We start from the raw sequence: 16,204 nt of genomic DNA on the forward strand, positions 1-16,204 counted from the left end.
GTAATAATTTAGCATCAAAGTACTTGAGTGATGGCAACATTTTTTTTCTGACAGACACTTTTGATATGTCTCCTTCCTTTATCTAAAAGCTCTATCCACCGAATTATGTCCAAAAACTTCTTGAGAAAAGTGTATAGAGCATATCAGTAAGTAGTGTTGGTTTAATGGGTGGAGCCCCTTCCCCTCGTGCCTTCCCTGAAATCCTGACATCCAAGAGAAAAATCCCTTTTTCCAGTCATCATTCTCTCCCTCATGTTAAATATGTAAATATGTATTTTAGTGACTGCTTGCTCTTCTTCTACCTGTTGGTTGACATGAGTCTTTTACTCATTCATTTTTTTTTAAAGATGAATGTTCACCAAAGTCCTGACTGTGTCTTTACATTGTAAGTGCATTGCTCATTCTGGGTATTTGAAGAGTTGAAGAGTTCACAGACTCGCTTTCACTTTTTACAGAGACATCCCAAGAATCCCAGAGTCATCCCACCCTCCTCTAGAATCTAGTAAGTGTTTATATGAGCAGCTTTATTCCTATTGTTTAGTGCTTATGTAAGTAGCTTCTCTTTACACTCTAATTCCAGATTTTGGAGTTGATTGTGCTTTTGGCTTTATGATATGTAACAACAACTGTTGCTCTCTTCAACAGCAGGCTCCAGTTCCTTTGAGTCGCAGAAGATGGACCGTCCCTCTATATCAGTGATGTCCCCTACCAGCCCCGGGGCCCTCCGAGACCTTCCTCTGGTATTGCCGGGACAGCTCTCTGTAAGTATCTGAAAAGGGAGGTACAGACAGCCTGTTTAAACCTGACATAAACCTTGGTGATCCAGCCCCAAGTAGACTCTGGGTCAGTTCACACTTGGCATTACAATGCGTTTCCACATGAGTCTCGTGTGACTCGAGTGACCGGATCTTATTTCTGTGCTCTATGTGCACACAGACATGTTCCTTCAGTGTGGCTCAGGACACATTGTGTAGACACTGCTGAAAGAATGTGGTCACATCTGGCCCAGACAACCTCTGGATGTGGTCTGAGGGATCAGATCTCAATTTGTTTTGGGTGCTTTCACACTCATGCCTGTGCATTTCAATACCAGGTGTAAACACAGCCAGAGGTATGTGGTTCATGTGATTGGATATATATATGTGAGTAGAGACTAACTCTCCTTACACGTTTTTACAGGTGAAGCTGTGGTACGACAAAGTGGGCCATCAGTTGATCGTCAACGTCCTTCAAGCCATAGACCTGCCATCCCGACCAGACGGACGGCCTCGGAACCCCTACGTCAAGATGTACTTCCTGCCTGATAGGAGGTGAGGTCATTGTATTCGTCTCACAAGCACAGTCCAATAGTAATGACCAAGTTTGATGTCACCCACTGGTTCGTGGACTACCATTTTAAAGCCTCGTATTCGGCACTGTGGGGATTGCCATCTTGGCTTTATGCAACCAGAGCATGCACAGTACCAACTGGAGCATGGATCTGGTGAGTGATGTAGGAAATAACGGTGGCCCACCCAGTCACAAAGTTTCTCATATTAGAACTAAACAGCACACTAAAATATGTTTCTAAAAACATTTTTAAGTGAGAGGGAGGCAATGTAGTAACATATTATTGATCCATATTTACTTAACACTGTCCAGTTTGACAGTTTGATCTGAGTTTCCTCAGCCCTGTGTGCTGCACTGGACAGACTCACTGAAAATGCTTTGTCAATCACGCAGTAGCCTCCCTCTAAACCATACCCTAAATGGTACCATAATTTACAAAATGAAAATCATGCCGTATAGAAGAAGACTTGAAACTGCTGATGGAGACCATAAACTCGTTATGAAACTGTTTACTGAGGTTAGAAATCAATTCAGAAGTAGGATTATTTTCTCATATGACTCCATGCGAATGGACTTCTATTTGTAACCAGAGGAGTCTCCCTCTTCTGGCTATTAGAAAGAATGCAGTTTTAAGCCACTTCTGCATTGGCTTCACTTTTCAGACCTAGAAGCTCTGTTCACTATTTAATAGATGGTCAGTGGTATTTAGCTGCATTACAAAAGAGCATAACACCAGGGTGGAACATATTCAAAGGAATATCTTACACATAGATATACTTCAAGTATATCCATACTTCAAGTTTTTTTGTTACTATTTGATGTTTACTACCACTAGATGTTGCACTGGAGCACCTGCATGTCAGACAAATGGGCTCAGCAGGCTCACTTTGCCCTTAACCAGAAACAAATGTTATGTTAAATGTTATTCCATTTACAGAAACAGTCATTTTAGATTATTGTGAAATGCGCTTCATTCAGACTCGACAGAAAGTAAATAAAACTCACCTAAATTATCTTGGATTGTTTTTCCAGTTTTCCAACCCTCTTTTAGTTTGGTCAAAATAAATTCTTAATTCACAGAGTTAGACGTGAAGATATTTTGGCCCTATGTGCTGTTTTCCCCGCTATACATTAATAACATATTCAGCTTCGTAAGTAGCTGTTTCTTCTGACTTGAATCTTGCTAGCTGAGGGTGTGTGACTTCATTCATGCCATTACTCCACTATATCATTACATTAATGCTCAGAATCTCATATATAGAACCTTTAAAGGAATACTGTCTGTAACAGTCAAACTGTGTGTTCTCACCTTTGTTTTAGTGATAAGAGTAAACGGCGGACTAAAACAGTGAAGAAGAGTGCTGATCCCAAGTGGAACCAGACCTTCATATATTCCCACGTTCACCGGCGGGACTTCAGAGAACGCATGCTAGAAATCACAGTGTGGGACCAGCCCAGAGTCCAGGAGGAGGAGAGTGAATTCCTGGGAGAGGTGGGACACATATGATGTTTAGATACTGATCTAATACACAGGCAGAACTTTTAAATCGATTTCTTAATGCTGCCATCATATGGGTGATTTTCAAGACTGGGCAGCAATTTTATTTGAAACATCACATATAAGATATAATCTGTATATACATAATCTGCTTTTCCAGCACTGAGGCTTTGTGTGACTTGTGTGTGAATTTCTAACAATATTTTGAAATCTAAATAGTCTTTTATTTCTGTTAAGTCGGCCATTTTGAATTTCGTGGTCATAATTGGCATTTTCCACATGTTGCATTTTAACGAACTCCTCTTACAGGATTAATCAGAAAGGCTTCAAAATTGCTATGTCACATCTACTTTGATATGAATTTTGTCAGTGGGCGTGAGCCAATGACTTGGCCACGCCCTTTAAAGAGCAGCCCCCCACAGCACGTTTAACTGACATGCACGAAAATCCGTACACATAGGTATCACACTCACATGCACATGCACAAAAAGTGTGGTGAAGGTTGACATTTCGCTAAAACACAGGAAGTGGCCTTAACTTCAGTGTACTTGGTCAAATCTACCTGAAACTTGTTTGTTGACGGCCTAGGCCAGATCATATGATATGAGTTTCTTTGATAGATGCACTTTAAAGAGCACACCCCTCGGCATGTTTCACCGACATGCACAAAAATCAGTACGCACATTTATCGCACCCAGACACACATAAAGGCTCTTGGACCCATAGGCTAAACCCAACAGGAAGTCGGACATTTTGAATTCCCATGTGTCCCATTTTAACGAACGCCTCCCACAAAAATAATCTGATTGACCTCAAAAAAGTGTGTGCCATCTAGACTACTTTGTGATCAAAAGGTATTAAAAGATTTGGTAACTGATGAAGGGCGTGGCATCGAATCTATCTCACCATGAAACATGAAACTGCTATAACTTTGGGGTAAATGATCTGATGTGCACCAAACTTGACGTGTTTGATAATAGTTGCACCCTGAACACATCTACATGACAATCAGGAGACACAGTCATAGCGTCAGGAAGTGACATCAAATTCCTTATATCGAATATTCCTTGTATCGAATGCATGTGAAAATTCAGCACCTCGTGGACCAGTTGATGTCCTGTAACGTGATTGTGGCAGACACAGGCTCCAAGTGGCGCGGCATTGTTCAATGCTGCTTGCAGCTTTAATTAATTCTTTACTCTTCTTTGCATTTCAGCCAATTTGCATTTGACACTGTTGTAAACCTTGAGATCTTTATAATGCACCCAATTAAGAGGTGTTTCCCAACCTCGTGTTCAGAGAGATTGTGAGATAATTACTTTTTTACTATAAAAATATTTGGCAGATGCTATTAGTACTTAGGTGTCTGTGGCCAACACTGCTATTTGCATTAGGTAGTATGGCTGTTTACACCTGGGTGCATATAGCCTAGCATGGCAAAGGCTAGCAAACGTGTCCATACCAACAATGAAATTTGAACTTGGTGAGTAAATAGACCTGCATGGTAGAGACAAAACATGATCTTTTCCTAAATCTAACCAGAGTGGCTCTTTAAAGCTAAACTAAGGGATAAATAGCTACAGTGTGACTATTCTCACTTGGGTGCAAATAGACACTCTAATCTGTGATTTTTTACTTGTGAAATATTGGCTAATATGAACTCTGTAAGCTTCCAAAAATTATTGAAATGAAATACTAACAGAAAGGAAAAATCACTTCTTGCTTGAACTGGAGGTTTGCTAGTTTGAACCTCTTTATTTTAAGGGCCAACAAGCTAAAAAGGTTGTAAATTTCTGCATTAAAGATCTCCAGGACTGAAATGGTTCAACAGAAACACAGTCCCGCTCTCTGAAAAGTGCATCCTCAGTGTTTCTCTTTTGCTGGCTCACCTGCTTCTTCCACCTTCCCCTCTCTGTCTTTCAGATCCTGATAGAGCTGGAGACGGCTCTGCTGGATGACATTCCTCACTGGTATAAACTCCAGACACACGACGTGTCTTCTATACCTCTGCCCCAGCCCTCCCCGTACCTCCCACGCAGACACGTCCACGGAGACAGCCCCAGCAAGAAACTACAGAGTATGTCTGCTTAAACACGCTACTTTTACAGGCTGTGTGTATATAAATATGTGTGTGATTTAATTCCTGTTTTGTGAGCCTACAGTGTGTGTGTGTGTGTGAGTGTGTGTGTGCTAACCTTTCCTTTACTGAGCTTTCTCTTTGTGTCTCTCAGTGTGACAACAGAACCTCTCAACTTTACCCTGTCCTGTGTGTGTGTGTTGTGTGTCTGTGTTTGTGTGTGTGTGTGCAGGGTCTCATCGCATCATTGATACAGAGTTTGATGATGGTTTGGTAGTGACTAAAGGTGGGTGGGGGGCATGGTTACTGAGCATTTCCTTGTATTAGTCTACAGTAGGTGTCCAGCACTGGGCGAGAGAGCGACTTCTCTGCATTCTCCAAAAACCTTCAGCCTCCTTTTGGCTCATTTGGATGTTTTAGAACAAATTGCGCCCAAATTAAAGTAATTAATCTTTGCTGTATCAGCAAAAGGCAACACTCCAAAGACTTCTGCAATTCATCATATTGCTCCTGGACTGCAGATTTTGAATTGCAGTGTTGTACTGTAGTGTTCAGCCTTTATACGGTAGTGCTGCGGTTTAGCAGTGTACTGTACTCCTTCACTGAGGCTGCAGTGAACAGTTTCTCCTCCTCTGCTGGGCCGTAGAGACACTGAAGCACTGAGTGCATGTTACAATGTAGAGCTACAGCTATTCACTGTCATTCCACTGAGTTTCCTGGCATTCTCCTGCATGCTTCTAGTCCTGCCCGGAAGTTGCTTAGTTCACTGAAAGGACTCTGGATTCGTACAGTAGAAGCTTAATTTGTGTTATTTTGGTAAATAGAATCACTACAACTGCTTTGTTGTTTTACTGTTTCTGCTGTGGCTTAATATCCTGTCAGATGAATGTCAACCTAGTTTGAATATTCGCACCTTTTTATGGTTCGTTTTTAAGTCTCCAAATGCCTGATGGGTATGGTTTGCCACATTGGGAGGTTTAATGGGTGTTAGAGGAATGTTAGAAATGTTAGAATCATTGATTTATTTGAACATCACTATTCCAATTTTTATTCTTATGCAAACACTGAGCTTAGATTGTGATCTTGCACACATATATTTTTACATTTCTGGACAAATACGTGCAAGTGCACCATAGATAGACCTGCAGCTGTTAATTGCTTAACTTCCATACTAATGTTCCTCTCTGCAAATCAGCAGCATGTCGACTGCCATCTACTGCAGGTAATACACTGATGATAAGTACCTCATACAACCCCACTTCAGATATTCAAAATTATCCTTTTAATGTTCCTTAACACGAAAAAGGTGTAAATGCAGGTTCTGGCTTTCACTTCAATTTGTCAGTTTCCTCTATGAGAAATCGTGTTTTTTATGGCAAATGGCTCTAACCGAGGCTCAGTTACTATGGAGAAGAAGCCAGCCAGAGATGCAAATTAAAACTGTAGTAAGAACTGTTGCAGAACAAAACATGACACATTTTAGCTGCTGAATTCATCCACAATTGACCCAAAATCCAAAAAGGAGTTCATTAAAGGGTGAGATTGTGTTGACAGTTTTGAAAACACATTGACTTTACCTTTTGGCTAAAGCTTGCATTTCTTTTGCAAAACCAAAATAAGTTGCAGAGAGTGAACGATACATTTATGTACAAAATCATTCCCTCTGGTTTTCAGCTCTACTTCATATCTTATGTAGTATCTACATATGTGTAGCAAGACAATTCAGCTAATACAGGTTCTGTAGATATTCTGTAATGTCATGCATTTGTTGAATTATCTGTATTGTTGGATTATATACAATTTATTCTTTGTAGCTGTTGTGGTTCAAAGTCTGATCTCTCATCTCATTTGGCACTCCATGCGATATAAAACAAGACATGAGAGTCTGACAGAGACGCTGCAGAAACAGTCAGCTACTCAGGCGAGCTCACATGACCAGCTAACCTGTTTGCTAGCTGGCCATCTGCCTGTAAAACATCTCGATGTGATGTTCTACAGTCTGTAAGAGAATGGCATCTGTAGTGGTAGTCAGTAGCGTCACACTGACAACTGGTGCATCCTTATCAAAGGACTCAACTAATGCTTGGATGTGTGTGGGTGTGTGTTTCTCTGTATCCATGTTTGTGTGTGTGTTGTATCCATGAACTGGCAAACATGTTTGTATGAATGTGCGTGCATGTGTAAATTCTGCTTTTTGTGCCGCTGTGTGTGGGTGTGTCTGTGCTGGATCTGTATGTGTGTGTAGGTGCAGAGCGTAATTCGAGGGAGAGAGAGCGAGGCAGTACGCTGGCTGTGCCTGAGCAGCAGCGCCCTGTCCAGCATCGGTCCCGCTCAGTGTCTCCTCACAGAGAGGACTCCTGCAGGGCACGGTCACGGCCCGCACATGTGCCCATGCAGAGGTCAGTATCATCTGATGGACTGTCAGTGGATTGTGTGTTGTCTGTGGTGACAATAATCCAGCACCAAATGCTGTGGCATCCTTGGTAGTTCTGCTTTAAAAGATGGATTATATCAACTGTATATTGTAAATTCTTCAACATGTCCACTAATGAAGGCTAGGTAAAAAGCTTTGAACATATTATTTTTTTCAATGTAGAGACCTGCATCCACACTTCTACACGTCATAATATGCTATGTTACGTTTTAAATTATGTCGAGCAGTGCTAGCTTTCCAGGTAATTTTTTTACTGTATACTGTGTTGATGTCTGAGTGTTTTCTGTAATGATTTACTTTAATGATTAGTGAGGCTGCTTTCAGTTTTATTTTCATGCGCACAGTGATGTAATTGCAGCAAATATGGGACATTAGAGCAGTAAAACTAAAAACTGTAGTTCATCTCTCTTACCCTATGTCCCACCCTCAACCTATCTGTTATTAATCAGAATTCCCTGTGGATTAACTGCAGTGCCCATGTTTGTAACTGCAGTCTGCAGATAGCTAGCTAACTAGCTCTGAGACTGGACAGAAGTCCCAGTACACTAACCATAAAAACACATAGTTCTATCGCTATTTTGAGTTTCTCTTTTCACAGAAATAGTATTCTTATTCATCATTTACTTTACATTGTGCTTCCTTTCCATTCTTTTCAATAAATGTTAAGCTACAGTAATTTAAACTCAACACCTTCTGTATTTATTTTAAATTTAAAGCCCATCTGGAAAGGGCTATTCGAGTTTTGCTTTTAATGTGAAATACCTGTGCAGGAAGTGTTCAGTTTCACTGCTTTTGTGTTAAGAGTAAGAGACGGACAAAATCAAAGCAATTGGAAATAAGTTGTGACTAAAAACAGCATTTCTCCTGTAGAGGAATAAAAAGTAAATTTGGACATACTGCATCATCAGAACTATGGACCAAGATTCATGTCATATTTAGAAAAAAAAAACAACCAAAAAACCATGAATTTAGTGGATATCTTTGATTTCATCAGGAGTCTAGATGAGATCCACCAGAACCGCCACCACTCTCAATCCCCCTCCCGCTACCACGACGCACACTTGGAGCACCAGCGCTCCGGTGACTCGGACTACGAGTACTCTGAGGACAGGTAACCTGTTGAGATCTGTGTGTGATCGTCACGGGTGTGACTAAAATTATGTACTGTATATAATAGTATATATAATAATATATAATAATAATAAATAGATAAATAATAATATAATCACTTTATAGAAAGATCATACTGTAATGAATTCTAAGCACATTCATAAGACATTATAATGCATTGATAAGGATTTATAAAACTATTTAAAAAGTTCACAATCATGCATTACAATTTAGAATAAGGTTTATAAAATATTATAAGTAGTGGACAAAATGTATTATACTTCAGCTATAGTGTATTATTGATGTTTACTATGTTGCTAAATACTCGATTCTGATTGGTCAGTTGGCCATCCCTAAGTCCCGCCTGTTTTTTCCATGCTTTGATAACATTTGAGAAAACTTGGCATGATTGACTAGCTTTAAATTATGTACATTAGCTAGCTAGTTAACTAGCATTTTGCTAACATTTGCTAACTTAAGATGTGAATATTGTCGTTTATACAGGCCCACTGTAACATCTTTTAATGGTCTTCTCTGGTTCTGGTTTTCTCTGTGAGTACAGGGCAAAAAAAGGGGCAGGACCTAGCAAGGGTCAATTACAGCATTTTAATGTCTGTTATTTCTGAGTAACAGACCGTAACAATGAATAACAGTCTGCTGGTGTGGATGCACTTCTGATCATAGACTCTGGAGGAGAATTAAAATAATTTTAATCAATAAAAACCTTTTTAACTTAGTAAAATAATTTTCATATTAATATTTTGTGTCACATTAGTGATTTTCTTTAGATTAAGTAGCACTGTAAGAAGCGGGGTAATGTAGTGAGCACCTCACTGTTGTGATTCACCATCTTGTCTTGGTTTATTTATCAATAACGGCCTGCTCACTGTACATTATGCCATGCTTAAAAGACATTATTAAATTTTTATTTTAATTTAGAAAATATTATCTGCTGTGACATGTGACTTTGTAAGTGGCTAATGTCATGACAGTTATAATGTGCTGTGTACCCGACTTCACTGCTGTCACTTTGACATGGAGGTATAAAGCATTATGAATGCATAATATACTATGTCCACCACTTTATAAACCCTGTTACAAGTTATCATGCATGGTTTTAAACATTTAAAACAGTTTTATAAAGCCTTATAAATGCATTATGATGTCTTATGAATGTGCTTTTAATGTATTAGAGACATGACCTGCATAGCAAGTGTTACCAAATTACACATTGGATCACATTGGGTCAGTGCTCCTGGTGTTATCACTTCTGGTTTTCATCACTTCCAAAATGTGCTTATAACTTGCTAATATTTACTTATATATATTTTTTCATAAAGTTTGAGTCTTGTTTTGGTTAATCAATGTGTGCAATGTGATATAACCAAACTAATATCTACTAATACTACTAACAGTGTGAAACTAGTCATTGCAACATACTGAGTTTGTTCTATCATTCTGTACTGCTGAATGCAGACTTGATTGAAATCTCAGAATTATGATTTCCTGGTTTCTCTCATTCATAAATTCACTTTGCCTGTCTGAGTTTCCATCCTCTTCTGTTGTGTTTGATTTCTCGGGTTGTTTCTCATTTGTTCACCCATCGTCATGGCAATGCCAGTGAGGTCCTGGAGATGCACAGGTCTATCCGTGGTGGGAGTGCCGAGTGCCTGCACACAAACAGGTAAAAATGAAAAAAAAAAAAAAAAAAAAAAAAAGAAAGACCACAACCACCATTCAACTTTATTTTCATAAAATATGTCATTTTATCATCATTTCCATCCTCATTATACTTTAACAACTCCATCTTAACACACTTAATGTTAATGTATTGAGTGAAAACAGTGTGTTGATTATCTTGAATGGACTGTAAAGACCTACTAGAGTGTATGTCTGCTTTTTTGCAACTGCATCAAGGCAAAGTTCAAAGTGTCACATTAGGGTCAAGTAGTTGCGGCGCACTCATGAATTCATGTCTGATTATTGTCTATCACCTCGACTGTCTCATAAAAACACACACACAACATACTGATCACTGTGTGAGGGGATTAGAGACCTGCTTGGTGGCTGACCTCAAAGAAGACAAAGCCCTTTTGATTAATGTCTTTCAATTTTTTTTGCATTTGATGTGTTCATTCACTTCAGTTATATATTTTTTTCCCCACTTTTTTTGTTCTTGTCTTGCTTTTTGTGCATCATCTCCACTCATACAACCAGGGGCGTAGGTAGATACAGCAACACACTCCCCCCCAAAATGCCCCTGTTAGTAAACGGTATCCATAAAGACATTTACAGGTAAGCACAGCACAGCGTGAAAGGCAGTCTTGTGTACCCCCTCTGTGGTGGGTCATTTAGTTGTGGCAATGTTCTTGCAATGCAACAAATGCCCACATGTCTCCCAGTGCACTGTGCTGCTTGATTCAGTTGGAGTGTGCCAAGTTGCTTTGTCATGGTGCCGTTTGAGCCAACTAAATGCTATGTGTTGCTTTTCCCTCTGTATTATGCAATCCTTTAAAAGACCATACTGGTGCTCATAGATGGAATTTTCTCTCCGTCAAATATGGCAGCTTCGTCAGTGACCCTGTGTTTCAAACTATGACGCTGTAGGGCTGTCTGGGCGTGCTTCTCTAGCCTTATGTTTTGATTTTCCATCAAATTCAGGTGACAGTACAAAGACAGGTAAAGTCTGCATGTGAAGGACGAATGGGTCAAACAAACACAAGACTTTCACCCAGAAGACTATGGATCGGGACCTGTTTGAAACCAAAGGTCAAAGTTGACTTCTTTGTAAAGCAACATACATTACATAACATAACTTACGTAAGTTATGTTATGTACCGTAATTTCTGTAACTGACAGACTTTTTTTAATCCATACCATGATATTTTCCTAAACCTAATCAACCAGTTTTGTTACCCAAACCAAGCAATTTTTGTGCCTCTATTTTGAAAGTCTACTTAGAGGTTGCGTAATTTATTGCTAACTTGACCTTGGAGCCCTGCACATGGAAAACTGACACTTGAAGGGTACCTACAGTGTCATAGTTTAAAGCCTAGGGCTACTGACCAAGCCGCAACATTTGACAAATTCAGAGTGAGAGCGTTTTGTCTAGGCCATACTATGACTACAACTCAGTAAAATACATGTTGACCTCTTCTGACCATTTTTCAAAGTGTATAGTACGTTCTTAGACTGATTTTCTGCCCTCTTGGTAGCAGTTAAGAACAGGAAGTCACTGGTGCAGTCAAGGAGCTCTGTCATTTGGATTTTGTCAGACAATCAAAACCGCAAGCTAAATTATAAGCAAACATGAACATTGTGAAAATAATAACGAGAATTTGGTCATTTCTTTTACATCGTTAGCTGAATCTCAATCTGGCATATCGTGCAACCTAGAACACAAGAAATAAACATTATTAAATCACACTGATCACCACTGCATTTCAGCTGCAGTTGGTTACTGCTCAGGCTTGTGGCATAGCTCCAAGTGGACCATCCAAATCTAGGTCAGTCAGTTCATCCACTACTTTGGTCCAGAATGAAATATTTAAAATGTAGATGGATTCTATGAACTTTTGTACAGACATTACTGATTCCCAGGTTCCCTGTGGTTCTTAGAGGCTTAATCATTCTGACTTTTTCTCAAGCTTAGGGTTGACATTTGTGGTTTCTTGTTATATGTCTCAACAACTATAGGATGGATTGCCACATTTCCCTTGTCCAACTTTGGTTTGGGCCAATACTAAAGACACTCCTGTCAGCCTCAACTGTACTTGAGTTTAGTCCTAATTAGCATGCTAGCATTCAGTATGCACACAAATAGGAGCTACGCTACTTGTATAACAGAGGATATGAAGGGTTGGAGTTATTGATACATCTGAACATTGTTAACTGACCATGGCTTGGTTTTGCGGGTTGTCATTTCTGAGTGAATAAAAAATTGTGGTCACTATTGATGGTAGTTTGGCTATTTAAAAATGCCAGGTTTGTGCAGGGCTTCTCATGCTGTGCTACCAAAATTTAGAGTCACCTCAGCTCACTTGGAACCGAGGCAATACTAAAAACACATACCAAGTACCATTATAATGAAAACCAGAAAAAAAGCGAGTTAAGTCAAGCCATACCATGTGGTGGAAATGGGGCTTTAGTCTTGTTTAAAAGGGCACCTCACCAACTTTACATAACAACACCAATTAAATAGACATGGAGGCTACTAGACAGGTTGTAAACTATAATGTCTTCTTTGTCACGGCAGAGAAAATAACGTCAAACGATGTCTTGGCTTAGAAACTACAAATTACTCATTTATAACAGAAAATCTGGGCAGTTATTAGTATACCTACCAACATCATACTAGTAGCATTATGGGAAGTCTAGAATCTAGAGTATTTGGAGTTTGACCCATATTAGGAACTAAAGGATAGGATATTTTGGCCTCTGCTGCACTATTTTAACAATTCTTTTTGAAATTTGTCTTAGGTTTCTGGAGTTCCCCATAATAATGACTGCCTGGAGGTCAATCTAAAAGTTAAAATGGTCAGCATAATATAAAGAATATGTGAGTTGCAGTCAACAGACTACAACACGCAAATCCACCAGTATTGTCCTTTAATGTATTTATCAGATGTTGATCCTGGCAGTATAATTTGTACCAGATCACATCAGTGCATGTTGATATGCAACATACTCTTACTCTCTGTTTTTCTCTACCTCTGAACCAGCATTAAAAACACATAATCATCACTTATATTTACTGTAATACCTCAACTCCTGACCACATAACCACCGGACACACAGACCTCCTGTATAAGCAAGTCCCTCCATTTCTCTGTTCTGCTCTAATCCTTTTCATGGCACTCCTATACATTTTATAGATCTACTGTAGCTTGGTTTCCTCACCACGTGCTGCCACGATGGCTTTAGATCTGTAGATTGTGTTATATAATCAGCATTACATGTAATCTCCCCATATATGTGTGTGGGGTCAATCCAGAGGGAGGGCAGGAGCAACTATCTCTGCACTCTTACATAATGAATTTCTCATTTTATGTTGCACCATAATGTGATGATGTGAATGCTGCTTCTTTGTCTCTCCTCCTTACTTTCATGCTTGTGTTTTCCTCCTCTTCACTTATTTTATCTCTGCTTGTTTCTGTCAGTTGCATGCGTCATTTTGTTTTCCTTTGCCTTCCTTTGCACGCGGGTCTTTCCCCATCTCTGGGTTTCTGGTGTACAGCTCTACCCTCCCTGCATGCCTAAAGAGCAAGCCTCCCCACAGGCAGGAAGGGGGCAGCACCATGCCTCGTAGCATCCTTACACACCGTGTGCTCAGGTTCACTGATGAGGTCACTGTTAGGTAAGAACAACTCCCCTCACCCAGAACCTTTCCTTTTCCTTTTTTTGGGTGACAGTGTGCTGTAGAGCAGAGGCTTAAAGTCTACATGAAAGGAAATCAAAGGGCTATTCTTTTTGTGTGTGTGTATGTGTGTAAAAACTTCTCTAGTCCAAATTCTCCAGTTGTCCAAAAAGCATTTTCCTCAGAAGCCACCATTATAAAACAAGCAATTCTCAGAGGTGCCATCTTTGCATCCTGCATCTAGTTCATTATAACACATCCCTGCCTCTCAGCCTCAGCAGCTACAGAGAGCGGCTCATTAGCCTAGCTGACGCTACCCGCCAGGACCTCCCAGTGAACACAGCGAGTTTAAACCCAAACATGGCCTCTTTTAGCTACATGGCTAAGCTGCATGGCTAACCAAGCTAAAAGCAGTTAGCACTTAACTATTTTAGCAACAAGTAAAGCTATCAGGATGCTCAGTAAATAATGAGTGAGGCTCAGCATATCATATGCTCAAAGTTATCTCCGATGTTAGCTATTGAAGCAGTCCACTGTAAAATGCCTCGTGCGTATGGGGGAAGTGGTATCTGCATATCACAGATACCATCTACCCCCAAATTAATAAATTGTATTAGCAGGCCCATAACAATGTATTTTGGGGAAACAGAACAAGGCTTGGAAGACACACCAATATACCAAACTGTTGCTAGCTAGTTATCAAATCCTTATGTACAGCCTTAGCTCTGTACTGCCAAATGTTGAAGGGTGATTGACAAGTGGATGTCACGATGTTATTGGTTGAAATTGCTTCAGGCTTAGGTAAGCACACAGATTTTGATATAAAAATACAAACACATTGATTTTTGGGGTATTTTTACTGGCATATATTGCTAAATAGGAACACAATATGACTGGAAATGTGATCTTAAGGGGTAAAAAGGCTTTTTTTTTTTTCATTTCATCTCGACTTTAAGCATTTACTGGCAGAGCATTAAACAAACACTAAACTCCTAAGCCCTTGTTGCGGCATTTGGCCTGGAAACATCATGTGCAATGTCATGCGATGGCGCTGAGCCAACCATCTGTTGAAAGTAACTGTTGTCACAGAGCGGCATGACGTGACAAACATACAGCTGTGAGCGTGTGCAGCAGCAGCTCGCAGTAAACTTGAACGCCGGCTGCTCCTCTCTCCTCTCCTCCTCACTCATTCATCCCCTCACACATACACACTCACAAGCGGTCTCCTCTCCCACTTAGACCTGGTTCCCATGGCAACTCACCAACCTTCCATCTGAGTGGTCTCACAGTGTATGGCCGCGAGGAATGACTGGCTATGATAAATGGAGATACAGCATCAGAGCCATTACATGTTACTGCACTGTCTGATGGCCTTCCTTATTCTCTCTTTGTCTCTCCCTCCTTCCTCCTGTGTCCTTTCTGTCTCTATTTCTTAACTTTATTTCACATTATCCTCCCTTTTTCTCGCATATTTTCTTTCATCTGCCTCCCGCTGGTCATTTGTTTGTTCTCTCACATTCTTCACAACCTTTTCTTCTTCCTGACACCTCTGCTCATGTCCTCTGTATTTGTACATCTTGTCTCCATCTCTGTTTCTTTCTTCTTTCTGTCTTTCTCTCTCTGCTGCCATGTTGTGGTGGTGCAGCGACCTGCAGCCGTCGTTGGACAGAGTGAGGAGTGCCAGCACCACTTGTCTGAGACCAGACACCAACTTTCACTCCCCTGACAGAGACAGGTATAAAAGGAAGATTTTTAATGCAGTTCATGAACCAATCAATCTGATATTTATTTTAAAGATGAATGCAGATACATAAGTGATAGACTGCAGAAATTGTCTTCAATGACAGCTTTCAAATCTTTTTTTTTTGACTGCATGATTGAATCATTCAACATTTTTTGGGTTCAGGATGCTGCATGTCTTCACTCCAGTTCATGTCATGTGTGTCTTTCATACATAAGTGAATTTATCATTGCACATCTTCATAAAAACACGTCTACCTGCTTTTTAATGGGGAATATCCTTAATTTCACCTAAAATACCCAAACTAAAATACTTGCTCAGCTATCTGCTGGAAGTTGTGTCACGAAATTTTATAATAGGGGACTGAATATTCGTGGGCCCTCCCCATCTAAGGAGAGCCCACAAGTATAGAAGAATAAATAGTTATGGATGTGGGGAGGGCCTATAGAGAACGCCTATGGACAGGGTTCAGAATATTTCACTGTTAGATCACAGGAGGATAATGAGCAGAACATGGAAGACTTTTTGCTTCAAAATAACCAAGCTTATTTAACTTAAATATTAAACAACAAAGTAATCACTATAGACTAGGGTGGTGATACATGCCAACGTGGGCGTGGGCATCAGAAAGCTGCACATATTGCATCCTCATACATGTA

General features: G+C 40.0%; 1 protein-coding gene across 24 annotated transcripts in view; it reads left to right on the forward strand.

Moving 5' to 3' along the window:
- Positions 1 to 16,204, forward strand: part of rims1b (regulating synaptic membrane exocytosis 1b) — a 100,918-nt gene that overhangs the window by 65,291 nt on the left and 19,423 nt on the right. For 11 of the 24 annotated variants that reach the window (XM_084715737.1, XM_084715747.1, XM_084715744.1 and 8 more), the window contains 13 exons: positions 90 to 146; positions 456 to 502; positions 646 to 761; positions 1,180 to 1,310; positions 2,650 to 2,821; positions 4,751 to 4,904; positions 5,137 to 5,190; positions 7,150 to 7,303; positions 8,333 to 8,449; positions 10,070 to 10,132; positions 10,666 to 10,743; positions 13,685 to 13,804; positions 15,450 to 15,539. In XM_084715737.1, the coding sequence (XP_084571863.1) occupies positions 90 to 146; positions 456 to 502; positions 646 to 761; positions 1,180 to 1,310; positions 2,650 to 2,821; positions 4,751 to 4,904; positions 5,137 to 5,190; positions 7,150 to 7,303; positions 8,333 to 8,449; positions 10,070 to 10,132; positions 10,666 to 10,743; positions 13,685 to 13,804; positions 15,450 to 15,539 (1,353 nt within the window). The remainder of the gene's footprint in view (positions 1 to 89; positions 147 to 455; positions 503 to 645; positions 762 to 1,179; positions 1,311 to 2,649; positions 2,822 to 4,750; positions 4,905 to 5,136; positions 5,191 to 7,149; positions 7,304 to 8,332; positions 8,450 to 10,069; positions 10,133 to 10,665; positions 10,744 to 13,684; positions 13,805 to 15,449; positions 15,540 to 16,204) is intronic. The other 13 variants (XM_084715749.1, XM_084715752.1, XM_084715753.1 and 10 more) reach the window with 8 other exon arrangements.

This window comes from Lutjanus erythropterus, chromosome 3, assembly GCF_056507025.1.
Source record: "Lutjanus erythropterus isolate fLutEry1 chromosome 3, fLutEry1.hap2, whole genome shotgun sequence".
NCBI classification, from domain to species: domain Eukaryota; kingdom Metazoa; phylum Chordata; class Actinopteri; order Lutjaniformes; family Lutjanidae; genus Lutjanus; species Lutjanus erythropterus.